The sequence below is a fragment of the Athalia rosae genome, chromosome 5 (assembly GCF_917208135.1).
Source record: "Athalia rosae chromosome 5, iyAthRosa1.1, whole genome shotgun sequence".
Lineage (NCBI taxonomy): Eukaryota > Metazoa > Arthropoda > Insecta > Hymenoptera > Athaliidae > Athalia > Athalia rosae.
In genome coordinates this window covers 5,477,751-5,498,305 of record NC_064030.1, presented here as the reverse complement: position 1 = coordinate 5,498,305, position 20,555 = coordinate 5,477,751, and the positions used below count along the sequence as shown (strand labels likewise).

Genomic DNA, 20,555 nt, shown 5'->3' with positions numbered 1-20,555 from the left:
GGGGACCGAAAGCATAAGGGAAATCCTGATAGGATCATAATTGTCGGGGTTCGCCGAGTCAATTAGCAAAAAGTACGATGTCTCATTCGGTCGGGCGTCGTAAATCACTGAAATATCATCGAAACAATGAACACCTGAGGGCTATCGATCCCGACAAGAATATAGAGACCCCGGGGCTGATCAGCTTTTCGAAGGCGACTTTCAGCCGGGGATAATCTATAATTTTGTAATCTGGTTACCGTCTAGTTAGTCCCGTATCCCGAAGTCTCCGTAACGATCCTATGGAGCCCCCGTCGGTGTGGACCCGATATAAGTTTAATAGGTGTTAAAGGGGAGCGGCTGATCGAGGAAGATGAAGCGCTGATGAGATCGACGAAAATTTCTTTACCCATAAGCGCGGTGCATCGGCGGATAATGGGGGGGGGGGGGGGAAACGGGTCCGGGGCTGTGGATTTATGTGTTATCGTTAGATCGATATCACGAAAATATTTTTAATTGGCAAAGAGGGACCTTTAACGTTTAAAAGAGCGGAGCAACGGTACGGAAGGGCAAGTTTAAATTTATATTTCGGGAGGCTATTTAGTATGCGCGAGACGTGAGAAGCCTGGGAAACACGGGGAGGCAATCGCTTGTTGGCTTGGCGTTCACTGGCACGGCTTGCGCCAGGCTATTAGCTTAGATTTATAAAGCTGCGAAACAAAGAACTTGTAAATTGTGATCTTGGATTAGTATTCCCGTTAACGCCCGCTATTTCCACCCCCGTAGCGATTTTAACACCAAAAATTGCCCTCGGCATACATTCCCCCCGAAGGCTTCGCCTGAATTAAACAACCGACCGTTCGACTGTGAAGCGGAAAATCATTTTGTTTTTCGTATTCGTTTTCTTCGGACGACAACTCTTCGCGACATCTTTTATTTTTACAACGGACGAACGCCACCACGTTCACTCGGCACGTGAATATGGCTTCCTTACGTGCGTTTTCCTCTTCTTTTTTTTTTTTCATCTCACCGCAATATACGCCGTTGAAGTATTTCGGGGACGCCCTCTGTAATGGATATTTGATAAAGATCGGTGTATAGGGCATTGTTAAGACGTCGGATTCGACCTCGGCAGACGTCAGACCGCGTGTATAAAGATTTAATATAGAAACCGAAGCGAGTATCAAGGAGGATGAATGAAATATAAGCCGGGAGCTTGCGGGGTATCGCGCGGCTGAGGTCCGCTATTAATGTCACCAGCCCGAGGTTCGTCGTTGGCGGACACCCGAAAGAAGGGTGCATTCTTAATCAGGTATCTCCGGCCCCCCGAGGTCCTAATAGGATGAGATAAAATAGTATTTGAGGCGAACCTAAATCATTTCCTCAAACCCCGGGTGAATAAATTGACGTCGCGACGCTCGGCGTCGTTACCTCGGAGCAGCCACGGTATACATATATTCGATCTCCCTCTAAACTTCTGCGTCTAGAAAATCAGCGGCGGTTATGTATTCGCTGGCTGCGTGTCTCGGCGACACGAACATCGAACGATCGATAACCCCCGCATAATTATTCCTAATCAAGAATTACAATGACCGAACTAACCGAAGGAACGAAATCGCAATAAAATTATGAATCGCGTCACCGGAATCCACCTGTATTCTACCACTCGCGTCCAGGTGCGTGCAATTCCATGAGTCTCCGCCCCCCGTGGCGTGTCCTCGGCAAAAGAAAGACAGGACGTAACGGTGGCCCGTTCATCCACTCGATCATTCGTTTTTTTCCTTCAAGTTTTTTTGTCTGCACGCGTCGTGAGTCATGTACGCGTTGCAGTCGAAACGCCACATGCGTTGGGCTCGTAAAAGATGCGAAACAGACATCGCGGCGGCACGAGAACTAGCCCCGCGTGCACTCGCCGCAAACTCATGGGGCGCGAGAGAGGGTGCAGTGCATGAAATTAAATATAAATTACAATTTCTAAGGGGGTGCCTCTACTGGGATTTGGTCGGGATCGGATCGTTTTGTCTGAAGTCTAATACGGCTAAATTACCAATTCTGACTTCTGCAGTGTTCAAAGATTGATATTGGCTCTGTTCATTTTCGTCGAGCTCGAATCCCTTTGAAAGGAACGCGGTGGATGTATTATTATTTTTTTTTTTCTTCTTCTCCTTCTCGATTCAACAGTCGCGAAATCAACGGACCTAATACAGCGTACCTCGATCTTGTGCGGAACTTTTAGCGCTATTCCGTATCAAATAATTCTTCAATTAAATCGTACTTCGTCGGAAATCGCCCGGGGGCTACGAGCTCTACGTACATACCTACTTATACGCGATTTCAATAGAAAAACTAAATGTCTGATGGAAATGAGCGTGCAAAGTGAGTTTGTATGAGCGTAGTTTTTTAATTACCACCACTCGTTTTTACCACCAGAAAATATGCCGACTCGAGTTCTCTGTAACCTGCGTATACTGCACTTTTCATTGATTTTCACCGAGGTGGCTCTAACCGCCGAAGTGAGAAAGTGAAGTTGACCAACCGAAAACCATTGTTTTCTCGTTTGCGGTAGTACCTATGTAGAGGTAAGAGTATACCGGCTCGGTTCGCTCTTCGCGCTCCAAGGAGTTTCGCGAATAATTAATTGAGGCTTACCGACGACTGTGAAACGGACGGACGGCCGGTACAACCGGTGCAAACCACACCGCCGACGAAGAACCCTCGCTCAAAGAATACGCCGACCTTGAAAAATACACGATCCGCAATCCCATTTCCGTTCGATAGAATGGCGTGTTCGTTGTTCGATATTTTTCGAACTTTCTAATCATCACGAGTCATTGACCGCGTTGGTTTATTACGGTGCGCCTCGGAGCTTAAGTTCGACGGTTGAGTCGCGCGACTAAGAAGTTCGTCTATATTCTGATATGAGCTTTAATATTGGAACACCGTTAAGTGCTCCGCGGGCGATCGATATCTCCTTCGGTTCGTCAGCCTCATATGTTGCCTCGGACGCTTCGAGTGGCCCTCCTCGCTATTTTCTCATAATCCCTCGACTCCGATGCAGCCTTTTCCTTCTTGGCTCAGAGCGTGCGTACGACTCGAAATGCAACGTCTTCCACCCCGTCCCTCCTCTCTCTTTCGTTCTTCTTTCATCGAACACCATTTTGCCACGGCTCATTTAACACCTCATCTGCAATTTATAGTTCGACGCTCTAACGGGTCACAAGGAAACCCGTTCAACCGAAAGTTATTTGCTCGATATTCGTTATTGAAACGGATACAGGGCCAAACGTTTCCAATTCATTACAATCATCGAGCTGCTCGAATTAAGAAAAAGTATCACGGTTCCGCAACAGCTTCGGAAAGTTCAAACTTTCTCGCGTATTTTCAATAATTAAATAAATGCGAAGCGGATAATCTCAGAGTATGAATAAATTCACAACAGTGTGAGAGACGACAGAGCCACATGCATATTTCGGTCGGTTCGTCAGAATTTTAACGCCCGAGACACGCGCGGGGGGGGAGAAAAAAAACGAAGCACATCGACGAGGACTTATTATTTTGCGACGCGGTATCGACTCTCGACTTCCCGCCGGCAAATATGTCGCATTTTTCCTCGCGGGGTCCCCGAGCGCCCCGTAACGGCATATATGGTCGTTATTTCCAAATGTTCTATTTTTCCCCGTTGCGTATATAGTGATACGCTACGTATAACCGAGACGCTATATTTCCTTCATAATCTATCTGTATCAATTTATCTTAAGCGTATCGAATTGTGTCCGTGAGTGTCTTCTCCTTCTCGCATTTTCTCTATCCGAGCATCCGGCTCTCGGTCCACCTCATCCGATTATTTTCCTCGCTCCATCAGCTGTTTCCCTCCTTCCTCTGTACATAAAAGCTACGAGCGTTCTCCGAAAGCTACCCTTCTCTCTCCCGCTCCCTTGGCCGGCCGGGCCCCTTTGCTCGCCGCGGCGGTATTTCCGTAAGTAATGTTTGCCAAGGAAACTTTACCCGTTCACAGAATTTTCCCCGGCTCCCTTGATATTTTCCCAGCTTCTTTCCTACGACGGCAACCGCCGAAGCCACCATTAACTCCCACTAGTTCGTACGTTCGCTTCATCGGCCGGCATTGCCATACTACGTACAGTTTTCCTCGCCTCGGATTATGCCCGGTCAATTGAACATGGGAAACAAAAGGAACACGTTCCGCGGACTCTTCTTGTTTCTTATTTCCAACGACATTCATGAGCGAAATTCCACCACGACCGGGTGAATTACTTCGAAATAATCTTCCGGTTCCGTAATTTATTTTTCAAGGGACGGACAATCACCCCGCGAGGCTCGCAGGGGCGAAAACAAAACTTGTTAGCGAAGGGCGAGGAGGCGGGTATGTTTGTATTATTGTTATCGTTGTTACACGCTCGCCGGCGTATGCTTTGTTGCTAATTAGTACGCCAGATGGACAAGCCATTGGCGGTATTGGCTTACGTAGCCAATAAGTTCGCGTCGTATATTACGGAGTTGGCGGGGTTCGTTAGCCCGGGGGTGTCGAGTCGTTGGAGGAAATCGAGGCTGGCGTACCTAAGGAATCAATGTCAGAAATTACAGCGATGGAATCGGCGGCGGTCGGTGCGGTCGAGACCCGTTGGGTTAACGGTATATATACGTATATTCGAACCTCGAGTCTCGATCGACGTAACCAACGAAGAAAGCGAAGAGAAGGGCGCGTGCAGGGAAAACGCTATATCGACGCCAGCCCTCCCTGAATCAATATTTTGGTTTAATTAGACGACATTCCTATCGTCATTAAGAAGCAGCTGCTTCGGCGCTGCAGGTCTGCCAGGACAATGTCGCGCGCGGGGAGAGTCAAAGCGCCGGGGACGTCGAGGACTATCCCGATCGAGTATCCGCCGTGCGTTACGAGGGTTAAACCGAGCGACGTATAGATACCGCTTTCGAATAGTTTCCAGAACTAATTTACTCCCCCTTACCCCCTAGAAATGATCGGGATGAAAACCCCTTCTATTTATTCTTCGTTCTATTATAGATCTCGCCGATTAGCACTGATATCCTTCGTGATTACTTATAGCCCGGAGGTTGAAACCCCCCCCCGCCCCGACGAATGTTCTCATCGTCGGTTACCACAGCCGAGAAGATTAACCCGACTGCGATGTTTTTGTTCCAGGTGATATTCCCGTTATCCCGTGACTCCGGAGAGGAGTGAAGCCCGAGGTACATGAGCGGAGGAAATGAACTACACGCAAGGTAAATGATCATAATTTGAAATCGTGTGTGTATGAAAGTTTCGGATCGGGGTGTACGCGCGCGTCGGTGGCTGCTCATCCTCCGCGTGTGGTTGAATTAGCTCCCGAATTCGGAAGCTGAGCAGTCGAGGACGAAGTTAGACGCGGACTATTAGCGGTTCGCGAATAGCTTTAGAAATTGGCCGGACCAATCAAACGTCCATAAAACCTACGTACAAGTTGGGCAAGTCGCGTACGTGCGCGGACTACAAGTTTCGAAAAGTGGACTTGTTATACCCGCCGCTGCAGTGCGAGAAGTTGAACGTAGAACGATGCGAGAATTAGAAGACGCGAAAATCGCCGTCAGAGCCCGCTCGCCTTTTATACACCTCGCGACGATTGACATCTACTCACCGAGATTTCGTGAGAGGAAATTCATTAGCAAAGGAAACAATGGAACGTGTGCAACTCAAATTAAAGGAGCAAATTACTTCGACTACACGGTCGACGTAACTTCCATTATTTAGTTTACGTCAAAAACGAGTATAATTACATTTTGCAACTCGCGTTCGCACGCTCAAGTTTTATCTCTACCGTATATATATATATATGTATAATCGGAAAACAGAACTATGCGTCTAGCTGATCTTCAGTCAAAGATTGTACCCCTTCAATTAAAATGATGCTACGATATTGTATCGTTGAACAAAAACTCGAGTAGTTGTGCGCTCTCGAAAGATGACGAGATGGAATTGAACTCTGTTTCACCTTCGCCAAGTTTCGTTTACCGCTACGGTCGACCGATTGCTAAATTTTCATCGTTGACGAGCGAGCACTTCGGTATCAACGTGCATTCCATCGACAATTATCGTCATCCGATCGTAATTTGGAATCAAACACCGTATAAGCTTTATACATGGAATCCGGTGATACGGAACGTTTGAAATTTCGGCGGCGAAAATCCTTGAGCTTTAATTAAAGCCATTAAATACGATTCTGCAAAGGTGGAAAGTGTGGGTGTCGCGATATTCAATTAGCCGAAGAAATATCACCTCGCTTAACTAGACGATAATTGCAGTGTTTGAAATTAATTCGATGTAGTAAAAACTCAATCTATTTTTAACGCCATTTTTTGCCCCTCGCCTCGCCCCGCCTCGTCCCCTCCCGCCCCGTTCTTCTTTCGCGATATACCGCCGGTGTAAATGAGAGCTGGTTATACGGTACAAGTGGAACGCGGTGTACTAGCTACGGTAGAGGTGAATACGACGGGGTTATGGGACCCAACGTACGTACTCCACCGTACGTAGGGTTGGTTTCCCCACCCCCCCAACGCGGAACGGTTGGCATGGAGAAACGAGTACCAGGAGCATGTAATATACTTTCGGATTAATTCGGGTAATTTCGAGTGTCATTTGGCAAAATTATTCCGTCGGTATATTATATTATTTCCTTCCTTGTACCTACGCGCGCACGAACATGTGTGTGCGTGTATGTACGTATATTCTCGCGTCTACATGCAAACGTACAAAATCCAAGGTAAAATCCTATATGAACACCCCGCTCGGCGTAGATATCTCCTCGACTATATCCTTCTGCTGCAGTAACGAGTCGGAGCCCCGACTTCCATCTATGCCATCGTCTCGCTCTCTCCTCCACCACCCGAGTCTGCAATTATATTCCTGGACATCGAGCGATTTAATATCACGTACGTGTAAGTGCCGCGATATGACACGCGGCGACGTACCGTTATATCTTCCGTTTCAGCTCTCTTTGCACGTGACGTCATTCCGCGGAAAACAAAACTGATATTTCCCATTCCCGAGGCATTCGCCGGAGCGTCGCACCCGACTTAAGACTCACGTATCGTTCGACAATCGTCATTGATTCGTCGCTATGGGAAATCGATACGTACGATCCAGCGTCGAATTGCTCCCGTTATTTTTTTTTTTCTTACACTGCAACTGTCGCAGTTATTTTTTATCTTCAAATCCCCCGTGGTATTACGTATGGTTGATACGTACGTATGGAAACTACAGGTGAACGGAAGGTATCACTAGGTCAGTCCCGTACAAAGGTTCGTTATCACCGCGTCCTTTGTCACGAGAAATTCCTTTGACAAAATGAAAATCTACTGAAATAGCTGTTGCAGTGTATACACCGACATCAAATAAAAGCTGATAATCGAGTTCTCATGGGTCCGTAGGGATGGAAATTGAACATAACGAAACGAAACAAAATTTGAAATTGAAAAAAAAAAAAACAAACAAAAAGAAGACGAACAAACGCCGGAGTGAAAGAAAAAGAAAAAAAAATATATATATGGAAACGGGACAAAAGAGGGGGATTATCGACGAAGTCCTACACGATTTTAAAGCATCCGCGCGATATCCGGTGGACGAACATTCGGCGTAATTCACCGCGTCCGATCCAATCGGGCAGAAGGACAGACGCGCATTGCTCGAGGAATTCGTCGTGCACCGAGAACGATATTCTGAGAATTCGTATAAATATCGTGCGTAATCCGACGATCGGTCCGGCGGTGCGGTTCCAGGATCGTTGTCAGGAGCGGAGGGTATTGTTCCTCCGGTATAATTGAACTCCCGAGAGACGAGACCCGACGGCTCGACGGCTCGACGGTAGCGGCGAAGCGAAACCAGACCAACCTCCCAAGGTAGTACCTGGACTCTGATTTACCCCATTCAGGGTGAATAATGCGATATCTTGTGCAGCCAACCCCACTTTGCGGAGGTCATCGCGGGCGCGCGGTTCAATGCCGGCGTGAAACATTTCCATGGGTATCCTTCGTTCGGACGCCCGCAGACAGTCCCGAAGACCCGCGGGTGAAGTCCCGTTGCCTCGTCTCCCGGCGCTCTTGGAGGATTCGGGTTCAATTAAGTGTTTAGCGTTGTAGTCACCCGAAGCCATTACTCGACGCTCACGGCTATTCACGGTGAGTTTGAATCTTGCCGTATTACTAACGCGTCTCCTTTTGCTCGAGCCACGACGTTTCCTTCGCGGCGCCGGTAAACGCTAAGCTACGTGTCTCCGGTTGCTTTGGGTTTACGTTTGGATCGAGAATTGGATTCCGTCAGCTTGGATTAGGACAAATTTCATTTCTCTTCTTGGTCAACACCCTTGCGGAAACCTTCGAACACCTTCCGATCCTCATCGGGTCTTACTTCGGGTCAAAAAGGTAATCCGCTAACAGCGTTCCCAAAAATATTTACACAGACTAAGAAAGACTCAAGAACGCAGCATAATGAGAGCTGAATGCAAAGTACAGTTTCACGCAACGAAAAATCAAGAGATCGAAGTGTAAGCCTCGTTGCAAAAGCTGCAGCTCGTAAAAAAAAATGTCATAAACGCGTTTCGAGGGGATGTCGAACCCCGTTTGCAACTCCTCATCTGCTTCGCGTAAGCATGTGGCTGCCACATGGGAAATGATGTACAGGGCGTCGTTCTCGCCTTGATTAGTTGCATCGCGCGTCTTAGTCCCGCCAACTTTCACGCGGTATACGAGCTACGGATATGTATATATATTCATAATTCCACACCCCACGGGTATTACCGGTGAGCATCGAATGCTTCGGAATAGCGTTAAAAGGGTGTCGTCGGGGCAAAGTTACACGCGGCAGACACGCGCCCGCTGACGTTCACGGGGTTCTACAATAGTTCGGTTCTGCTGAGGCGCAGTCGCGTGCGCTGCACCCTCGACCTTGGAGCTTTCGAGTCGGTCGGGGTAACGGGCAACCCTTTCGCATCGACGACTCGGGTCATTAGGCCCGACCTGTCCGTTGCGATATTTTCATACTTAACTCCGAAGGTAATCGATCATTGTTCCCTTGCAGCGTTGGTCGCTCGATGGAATATCGCTTATCCCGAAACCATTCAAATGGGATAAAAGTTGACCGAACCGATTTCTTTCCGCCGATCCTGAGCCACGTGTGCGGGAATTTCGGGCGCAAGATTTCCGGGTATACATCCAAATCTCGTCGTTATTTTTTACCCGCCCCCCCCCTTACCGTTGCCCTCGTCGATCCGATTCTTCGAATACACACGGCGCTGATAGATGCGGCTATTCAACGCTACCGAATTGCGTACAAGAACGGCAAATCACCTACGATTAATCCTTGGGTCAAACGCAACCGTCAAAGATATTCGATTCAGGCGCTCGAACACCACGGCTGTACGGGGGCAGGACACGGGTGGTCAGCGATTCCCGTGTCCCACGTCGCGGACCTTGTATCCGCCGTGACTGATTACCGTGGCATTACAATTTGTCAATAACAATTGCACCGGGGCATAACTGCCGCGCGAACTGCAACTGATGGAAACATCGATTGTCCGCGGCACCCCGTTTTGGACCGATGCACCGGCTGCCCCTGCTCGTTCCTTTCCCCCTCATATTTCCTTACTGATAATCCCCCATCGTTTTCTCCTATTCTCCATTCGCGATCCGTCGTATTTCGTTTCCACCAGCTCGCTTCTCTTCTCTGATCCTTCACTGATTTTACTCGGTTCGTCTGAATCGCCGGCTCCGCTTCGTGCGTGTAATAGCTGCGTTAAAACTCTCCCTCTCTCTCCCTCCCTCGTCAATTACGGTCGGAGTCGAAAACGGGGGCGTATTTTACGCTGGAGAACATACCTGTATATGCAGGCGTACGTGATCAAGGTACGGATACATCTCTCTGGGGAAGAATCGCTGCCTACGTTACAACCGAAGTAGGTTGAATTCGACAAGCAGCTCTCTGATCTCCTTCACGCCTGTTAATTAGACTGCTTAGCGTTACGTAAACGTGCGAGGTGTGCGTAATCAATTAGCACGCGATGGTGTTGCAGTGAATGAAGGAACTACCTAAGGGGGAATCTCCTATTCCTCGAATAGGCTTAGAAATTCAGAGCTCTCGTAGAATTTTTTTCCTTCGAGGATTTATCCACCTATTTATACCGAGGAATTGATGCAGCGATGTGTAGATTATCGATCGCAATCACCGCGGTGGTTCACGGAAAAAAGAGAGCGCGCCAAAGCGACGGGGAAAAGAAAGTGGAGGTAAAAATCGAGGGATTCCGCGTACCGGTTGGATGTATGAAAACAAAAAAAAAAAAAAAAAAATGGAAAAAAAATGAAAATGAAAAAGAAAAAGTGTGAAAAGAAAATGATGCGGAGGATTAGAAAACAACGCCGCTTGCGGAGGTCGCAACGATAGGAACAATGGCTCCAATGGCAATGTCTCCGCCTGGGGCATAGCTAACAATGCCCGTTAGTTTGATTCGGTGGATAACGGAAAGAGTACCGCGACGCATAGTGAAGCGGTATAGGTGCGCGATTCAGACTGAAATAACTGCGAGAAACACATTGTGCAGGGGATACGGCGGTGCAACACAACGTTAGAGCAGTTCCGTCATCCCTTCCAATGTCGCGGGGCTTTCAGTCCTCGCTTGCTGTCAACGTACAAACAACAGGTAGACACGGCGCGGCGGAGTTCCGTCAGGACCCTCTTTCTACCGATGGAAAATATTACCTCGTATTCTCCGCCCTACGTAGGTACGTTTTACTCCGCCGTACGCGCATTTCAACCGTAACAAGAGGGATATCTATCCATCTTACGAGACGACAAAATTACACGACGTTGTAATATAATTGGACGGTCATAGCCGTGCGCGGGCTCAAAAAACACGAGGTGCAATTGCATTCTTGAATTCCTATGTACCCTTTCACGGTATATTACCTCTTCTCGAGGGAGCAGTTTTATTAAAAAGACGGAGCTTTTGGTTTTCGCATAATTTTCTAGCGACGAAAATTGTTCGCGATGGCGAAAAACTACGATTCTCATTCTTCGGAGGTCGCCTGAGGTTTCGGGGATTTTTTAGCGAACCAAAGAAAGTATCATTTCCAAGTGAAACGATTTTTTTTTTTTTCTTCGTCGTACCCATCGAGAAATTCGAGGGAAGTGGGAGGAAACGAGAAAACTTCCGGGCAGAGTATTCCCGTCGAGACAGATGCCCATATAAGAGAACCTCGTAAAAGTTTCAGGACTGATTGAACGAACCGTTTAAAACCCTAGAAGTCCCATACGTGCATAGGGGGCAATTTCGAAAATTTATTCGAGCTTTTTTACGTCGTTGCGACAATAGTCGAACGCGTGATCCGTCGATGAACCGCGATGAATTCTTGAGATTCTCATCCTCGCGCAAATGGAATTACTGGGCCGGGGAAACGGTCGACGACGAAAATGGGAATACGGTGGAGAAAACTTGGGGGCATGAACGGGGACGGATGAAAAGAGATACGAGGAATAAGAGAAACGGGGTGAATTGTATTCGATTAGCAAGACAATGCGCAATTACCGGATAAAATGGCGTCGGGTACACGAGGCACGCGCGTCGACGTACCCCGCCGACTGTGTAACGGTAACGAGTCGCATTGTGCACCGCGAAGTCTCGGCGGTCCGTTGTTTTATTTAGGCGAGCGAAGAATAAGGGCAGAGGTGGCGGGTGCGCTTATTGTTTGTCCGGGCGGGAGCGGAGGAAGTAACGGCGTCTCCCGATAGGTCTTTTCCTTACCTCCGAAGTTTTCTCGGTCGACAAGTACGCCGCGTAGAATGGTGATCAACGGGTCGCCAAAACAAGAACCACGTAAAAGACAAAGATAGCGAAAGGTAATTAAATTAGCTCCGGGAGTAAGCGCAGTTTGTCTTCGCCTCGAGCATCGGCTTCTCGGTTGCTCCTCCGCTCTCTTTTGCAACCTTTCTTTACCCTCCCTACCTGCACCTAGAGAGCGAGTTCAACATTTCCCCGACTAAAGTAGTACGACGACTTCAATTCTTCACCACTTCCCTTATACCTCGGAAATCGAAGAAACTCTCAACATTTTACCGAGCTGTAATTGCACTTCGTTGTACAGGCGTTTCGAGGATAGGAAAAAACCGAAACGAGAAAAAAAAAAAAAAGAAAAAAGAAAATCCGTGTATCGGGACGGAGACAATTCCGTCAGGTGTTCGCTCGCTTTTTTTCATTTCTATTTTGCGGTTTTACGTTCGTTACAATATTCCCCGGTCTGCAACTGAATTCGCCATCGCGCATCGCACACCCGGGTGAAGAAAATTTCTCCCAACAACCGGAAAGAAAGGCCTATCGGCATCCCCCCCGGAAAGCGACGTCAACGAAGTCTGGAAATAGTCTAGACGTGTTAGAGTGCCTAGAACAAATTAACTCAATTCGCTAAATTGTTCGTCCGTTATACCAGATTACGCTCAGCCGGCCTCGCAGCGGACTCACTTCACTTATATTTCCACTGAATTCCCTTTTTCCGATCCGCATTTTTATTTTCCACCAGGGCGCATCGGCTTTATTTCACTTTGTGACGTCTCAGTACCTTATTTCGCGAAACCGAGATCGGTTTGGAGAGACTTCGTTGTCTGAAGTCGTGAAATTTATTTATCTATCTACCTCGGAGGTACAGTTTGCGAATCTGCAAGCCTAGGTAAAAATATCGAAACCCCTGTAGACGCTCTATAGACGCGGTATCCCAATAAAATTCTCGGCACGGATAAAAACAAGGTAAGTTTCTGGTACGTCGAATACGAAAACGATGCGGTAAGGGTAGGTGCGGCCAATAGAAATGCAAGCTCCGTCGTCTTATACAAATTTTACGGAAGCACACCTTTCTTATGTTCAAAGTTCTCATTGTCAGTAGTTGAACTTACGGCATTTCTCCGTCGGAATATAAGGTATACGTTACATACTCGCGAATATACGTGTGTATAGGTGCGCGCACATGACTCACCTACGAACCGGTTATATGCATCTTAAAATTTGTTGGTGCACATTGCGATAACTCATGGCCTAGATGCCGGTGCGCATTCGAGATCGCGTAAGTTAATAGGTCTTAGGGTATACCTGGGTGGAAACAACAGTCGTCCCTCTTAAAGTTAACCCGTGTCTCTAACTATATATCCGTTTTGTGTCTCTGGAAACTGGGAAGTGGAACTTGTAACCTGCTTCATTTTCACACTTTCCACGTGTCCGTGTTCACGGTAAGTGGGTACTGCCTCCCGGCGCCTTCTGTTAAGCCAAATCGTTATTCTTGCTCGCCGTTCATTACGGGCTACGCACAGCCGGGAGAGGCACACCGATGCCCGCCGAGTAGGTGTACTCCAAAGTCTTCCTCCGCGAGGAGCGGAGACGACGCCGAGAACCCCTCGGCGCCACATCGCGCTGACGAGAAGTTAGTGTTATTGCCCACATCGAGAGCATTCAGAACTGTCTCTCGAGCTCGGCCCTTAATTTGCCGAGAGCCCTACCTAGTAATCCTTGAAAAATTTAGAGCCGGATTTCTAACCAGCTCACGCTCCGACGTTCGCCAGTTTTTTTTTTTCTTTTTTTTTTTTTCCCTACGTCCGGTTATTTCGGGATCCGCTTTGATTACCTCTAAACTAATGAATAGTTGCGCGCCGCGTAGCCCGTTTCGCACCGCTGGAGATAAAAGGGAGGAAAAAAAAGTATTCGTATCCAGATAAAATACGGAGAGAGAGTGAGTAAGAAAAGAGTCCAATTACGCGAGCCGCGAATCAGAAGTTGGCGAGAAAGAAAACTGAGTAAATTCTTCCAGCGAATAACTCTTCGGAGAACGGTGAACCCTTTGGCCGTTTTTGAGGTCCCTTTAATTCCTGGTTCGTCACGCTGAATCCCGCTTCCATCGATGTCTTACCCGAGTCGGTATTTTAATGCGACTGTTATTTCCAGTGTCATAAACTAGCCAACCCTCGAGTCGAGTTCTTTCCACCCTCGCTATAGCTAAACCACGAGCGAAGTACAACCTTAGCTGACCTTTCTCGCCACTTGACCATTATTTACAAAAGCCCCTCGCTCCCTCCGGCTAGATTATATCTCCGAGGTAGAAATAAATTGGCACGTGATTTTCAATTAAAACTATACGTGCTCGTTGTTGGGCTATATTCGGACTGGTTTTTAGAAATTTTCTCGCTAATGCAATTCGGACATCTCTCGTACACCGTTCGAGCTCGTGGTAACATACATTTTTAAAGGGCATAATTATACTCTTGTGGGTTTAATAATAAAACGGGGGATAAATAACGATGAGTGAGGTCTTTAGCGAATATTTGAACATCGGCATTCTGTACACATTCGAATAACTAACGAAATTTTTGTGCATCAACTTGCGGATATTGGATGGAAAATTAGCAGTTTTATTTTTCGGGCACTGCCCGCAATGTTCGTTAAAATTCAATCCTCACCAACGTTATTTCGGTAACGATCGATATTGCTAATGATTAAGGGAGTGAAATTGAATATTCATCGAGCCAGATGTAACCGATAATCGTTTGCATCTATAAACCTGGAAACGAGATCAATGAAACGACATTTTTCCACCTATGAACGATTTTCACTCACGTTCGGAATTCAAGTTGACCGTCGGCGGATTTATGAATCCTGGAGAATCCGAACAATCGTTGAACGCGCACAACCTCATTAAAATATCACACGGTGGTGTGACCTAATATTCATCAAGGGAATAGACGAACCATGTACGTGGGTTTCGCATCGTCTAAAACCTGGGATCAATTAACTGTGCGGGAAATCCCGCGCGGGTAACTAATTAACGATGGGGTAACCACGGCCACCGCATCTCTCTATTAATGTGATGAATATTTTCTAATTTCCAAATACGCGATACATCGCCCTATCCGCGTTTAAATAGATCACAATATCAATGAATACTTACGCAGCTTCAACATCCACCGTAACTTTGGGGTGAAAAAATACCCTTCCAGAAACAGGGTATACGTACACCCTGTTAGGCTTCGCTTGGCGGTAAATTGCCGTAGGAAATGAGGTCCCAGTAACCTACATCCTTCGGGTGGGACCTCCGTTCCCAGTTATTGGAATCGCCCTCGAGCGAATTTACTGCTACAGTGAAAAGCTATTGCGAATACGGGGGTGGGAGGCGGGGGCGGAAAAAGAGAAATAACAGAGACTGACAGCGACGCGTTGATCCACCATCACTTAACTTACAAATTTAACAAAAAAAAAAGTCCTTCGTTCAAAAACAGAACGAGATTCAGACGACAAGCGAGTAAGAAAGTGCATTTCAATTTGACTCGCTGCACTTCTCATCACCCCTTAGAAAAGGTTCGATACGAGGGATATTTATTTGAACTGGATCTCCGAAGTAGTACCGAAGTAGTTTAGTAGCCCTTTCTAATAACAGGCGACGCGTATCCCGTATATATTACTTCAACTTCTCGGGACTCGAAGCGAATAAGTTTGTTTTGACGTCGAGTTAAGAAAATAGACGAACGAAGTCTACCCTTGGGAGAATATAGTATGTATCATACCGCGATACAAGCCCGCCATAATTTTACCCAGCTGAACTTTCTGTTTTAAACTGTAAAATTCATAATTACGAAGGACCACACAGGCCGTAACGTATGCGGACACGTGTCGATGTGCGGAGAAAATTTTCAGGGCTCCCCCCGATCCTTCCTTCTCTTATTTCTTTATCCCGTGGGTGGGTCCGAAGGACCTCGGCGTATATTCAAGCGGATGTATTGTAGTTCGTTTCTAAAAAGCCCGGAAATTGTGTCCCTTTCGACTCTCTCTCTCCACCATACCCCGGTGGTACACGGGTACGGTCGGGATAATGTATTAGTTTTTCACATTTTTGAAACATTGACGAGGCCACCTTTTATTCATGAGGATGGGCCTCCGACCGACCGACCGACCCTGCGAACCCGACAGTTTTATGAAATTGATAAAACACATCCATACGTACACCCACCCTATATCAGCGGCTAATTTAACCCACCCGGATGACAGCCTTTTCTCATTGTGTTACGGGATAATTGAAATTACCAATGACGGCGCTGCGATGAACTCGCCCGAAGCTACACAATGTACAACGTCACCGCGGGAGTCACTGAACGAACATTTTCATTAGGTGACTGCTGAAAATTTGTTTCTCGCTTCTGTTTCGACGCTCAGCAAAAAAAAAAAAACAAAAAAAAGACGATCGATGCCGATCGTAGTCCCATTCGTATCTATCGCTGTGAAATATCGCGACGCTGTATAAGTTACGAAAATCGAGCTTAAATGGAACAAACTTAATCCGTTCTGCGGGTTATTCAATGCGGGTCCCCATGGAAGAGATAAATGCGTATTGTTGCCTTGTGCACCATGCGAAAGTATATTGGATGTCTTGACGTAAGAAAAAATACCATCGCTCTCAAAGCTTGTGCAAATGAGGTGTCCAGTTTCAAATGCCTGTATGAAATGAAGAGCTGGTTAAACTCTGAGAAGAAGAAAAAAAATAATAAGAGATAGTTAGAATCGCGCACCGTACACGTCGCTCGTACCACGATGCGGGCTTCGAAAACGCTCGGGCTAATTCCCAGACCGATTCGTTGAAGGGATGATATTTTGTTCGCACTCGAAAAATATGAGGCTTGGACGAGAGACATCTAGGTCGAAAATTTCTGGTATATTGGTAAAGATAGGGAATCGCCCGATGCGCTTTGACGAGGACCTTGGACGGACGAGTCGTTCGAGGTTCGTTTGGTTTGGATACACGATCAAAGTTGGGCAGGGGGGACGGTACGGAAAATATTCTTTACTCGAGATAGCGTCGCAAAACCGAGATAGCGGGTTGAATCGTACGTGCGTTGTTCGGAGACAATTCCAAGGAGACGTAATAAACTTGAATACGTCGACTGGAATCCACTTTGTCTACAAACTCGATGAGAATATAAAGCCGGTTGTCTCTACGAAGTTCCTTGACTACGGAGCTCTATTAACGGTTAAAACGGCCGTGAAAGAAGTCGCGAATCAAGAGAAGGGCGCGGGCGTACTCGGAGAAGCGAATGTTAATTCGCGATTAATCGTCTTCCAAATGTTAAAGGAAGATAACCGAGTAGCCGGGATCCACTTCGTACTCGCGAAGCGTACGGACGAGATTTTCTTCATAATCCAATGCCGTTGAGAGACAAAAAAGTTCACCTCGTATCAGTTACAGTTGTAGGTCATCGCGACCACGTACCAAAGACATATTGACAGATTGCCTTTGCCTACCGAACGTTAACCCGATGACGTCAGTTGCGTTAGTCGTGATACTCTCACCGTCGGAAACCGTTACGAAGACGGATGCGAACTCTACCTCGATCAGTAACCCGAGAAGTCTCTTTCCGGGAGGTTCTTCCTCACCCCCGATACCCCCCCACTCCTTACGTCGCCCGCGTACCGAATCGTTTTGGCCTAATTTTTACCGTTTCGCCAAATTTGCGAAGAAATTATCGGCGGGTATTCCATTCGGGTGATTGAAATTGGCCTCGTCTCCATCTCGGTCCGGAGAACACGTCGTCTTTCGAAATACTGCACGGCAGATTACGCGATAACTTTGTGTATACTTCGGAGAAATTCAGTGAAATTTCTCTCAACATTTCGTTTTATTGCCGACAATTGTATGTTCTTGTGAAATTCTTGTGTAAGCTATACGAGTTCGCTTGACATTTTATTCAACCGTCAAAAGACGCGGCATATCCTTCCGCATCGCAAAACTCTGCTAGGAATTCAAAGTGCTTCAATACCGCAGTGAAAGCTTTCCCTCGAAATCAACCGGTAGCGGGTTCTCCTATCTTCTTTTTACTACTTGTCAGATATCATTCGTCTTCCGTTTCCTGCCTTCTTCTCCCCCACACCCGGAACTTATCTGGGTTACCAAAGCGTGATTTACCGAGGTTATTGTGTCACGAATGCGCTCCGCGAAACCGTCGCCGTTCCCCTTAAATTATTTGCTTGCTTTTTTCCTCACCGAAAATACCTACGCGGACGTCGAGGGTACGCCGGGCGGGATTTTTTTTTTTTTTTTTTTTTTGTCGACAAAAATTAATTCATCAATGGATGTAATTTACCGAGCGGCCGATGCGAAATCTTTCGCGTTCGCCGTTTCGCTCCTCCGTAATTGTGGTCGTAAGATATCGTATCTCGCTTTAATTTAACGACTCCGTAATATCATACCCAGTTCACGTTTCCCGGCAATCACATTGTTAATTATTTAATTAATTGACCGTGCGAACGGTCGTGTCATCAAATATAACCGGTCCCTCCCTCCGCGGAAACTTTGTAACAAGGTCCCAAAAGAGAGCAGGTTGTCGGACGGTGGGGTTGGGGGAGGTAAGGGAAGGGGGGAGTGGGAGAGACATCCTCGATATGGGAAAATTTCGGGGTAACGAAAAGCTATTACGCACCGCTGTATAGCTGAAACTTGGCGAGGTTGGTTCGAAGGTTGTACGGGGGTACGGTTGGGTACGGTTAGGTAAGGAGCATTACGAGATGATATTAGAGTCCCCTGATCCTACGCTATCCGCTTAATAGATTCAGCGATATTATTGAATTAGCGCGGCTGAACGAAGCCCAGCTACTTCGGGGCGTTAAAGAGGGTCCAGGAGGGTTTGAAGAGCGGTCTAGGAAAGGGAGGGTGGAGGTTTCGAACCGGTAGGTCGGAATCGAAACGCGCCACCATTATTACCAATATGGATTTTTCACTTGCGCTTTTCTCCCCAGACCATTGACTCTCAATGGAATTTCCGCAGTTCGAACGAATGGAGTTGTAGATTAGGAAAAATCATGTCTATATACCCACGCATTCAGCCCGACTGGGGAGAGTGGAGTAGGTAGGTAATCTTAGCCTCTAATTAAGGTCGAAGTTGTTCCAAGTGAAAAAAGTACTTTTCTCTCAGGCAGTTTCACGTCTCGACAAGTAGAGGGTGGAGTTTTTTTTTTTATTTTTTTTCATTCTTTATTTTTCCACTTTGCAAAATCCCGAATAAATTTCAAAGTTCTTCGCGTTCATCGCGTATACCTGAGAGAGATCACTCGTTTTCATCAGTAGAAAGTCGGCTGCATTTCAAGTACCACCCCCCCTCGCCCTTACGCCGTTTTCCTACCTCCGTTGAATCCCTTCATAGAAAAGGGGTGGCGTCTACCTCTTCCTGGAAACCAGCCCTGGCTGGTACACCAACGGTAATTTTGTTGCGTAATCAAGTAATTACCTCTACTTCATTTGTTCGAACCCTTTCTCCTCCGCGCGGCCAGTTAAAACGTTACCATCGGGGCTTCTAGACGAGTAATCACAGTTTCCAAGCTGTTTTTCTTTATTCTCTTTCAACTTTTCTTTCCTTTTCTTGTTTTTTCATCTCTTTTCTTCGTCGTTCTCTCTCCCGTTTTATGGATACCTCTTGTTGCGCGTAACTCGGCTATACAGCTAATTCTACAGAAAAAGTAAAAGCGGAAAGTTTCTAAAAAAGATAACTGTTACACCGGCAACGTAGCGATAAATGTATAGCGGTGCCAAGCGCATGTTTCGACTGATGAAGACAAGCTGCTTTTTTTCCTCCTCCCAACTTCGGCTTCTATTTATTCACCCCCTCAACGCCGGATTATCAAGGGTTCAAGTATCTCCGCGTAATCATACCTATGCGTACAATTATTTATACGTGGTAAAGGGCTCGGCCGGAACAAAGTTTTTAATCCACGACTCTCGTTGATTTCTGGATTCTTCTTCGCCGGAATGGAGACCCGGCGCGAAAGAGCCGCGGGAGTAGATCCAGATTAGCAAGATGTCCGCCGCAATAGTAGCGCCCTAGTAGAGAAAGAAGCTGCGTGGGTAGGAGAGAGAAGGAGACGAGGCACCTTCTGTTTCTTCGGAGCCCCTCGAGGGCTCCTCTCGAAGACCCTTCGACCCGTCACTTAATAATCTCATCCGCTAAGTCTACGGGACGTGTAAGTCGACTGGTTAAGACGCCAAGATTAGGCGCAAGATGTGTACGAGAGCCGCGCGAGACAAGGGTCACCGCAGCATCCCCCATCGCGTCTTTTGTCGGAGCGGGGGACACGAAGCGTTCTCTGCGTAATGTTTCGTTTCGTTTTGTTTCGTGCCTCGAGTACCTAAGGAACGTCGGAACTCGAGTCTTCCGCTAATTCTCTTTAATACCGCAACTCGCCGGACTCGCGGTGCATCACTCCGCCGTCCGAAAGTCGGAAAAGAACACCAAGTCCTCGTTTTCCCACCCTCTCGAAGAGACCCGAGATTTATCCCTCCGACATTTGTTTCTCTTTCGCGGGAGATGATGCTACGGACGAATCGGTACGACTGATAATTATCTAGCGTCGGAATTCCGTTGATCTTCGCCGTCACCCACGCTCGCTCGCGAAACCTCGCCCCTCATCCCCTCGTCTGCAATTTCGCGCCTCGCCGACTCGGTTGTCGATTGTTCCCCGTGCCGACCACGCGGTACCACCACCTATCCTCCCTCTCCCTACATC

General features: G+C 47.2%; 1 protein-coding gene across 7 annotated transcripts in view; it reads left to right on the top strand.

The window, feature by feature from the left end:
- Window positions 1-20,555, top strand: part of LOC105684152 (teneurin-m) — a 374,554-nt gene that overhangs the window by 123,606 nt on the left and 230,393 nt on the right. For all 7 annotated transcript variants that reach the window (XM_048656243.1, XM_048656241.1, XM_048656242.1 and 4 more), the window contains exon 2: window positions 5,159-5,238. In XM_048656243.1, coding sequence (XP_048512200.1) covers window positions 5,223-5,238 — 16 coding nt within the window. In that variant the 5' untranslated portion in view covers window positions 5,159-5,222. The remainder of the gene's footprint in view (window positions 1-5,158; window positions 5,239-20,555) is intronic.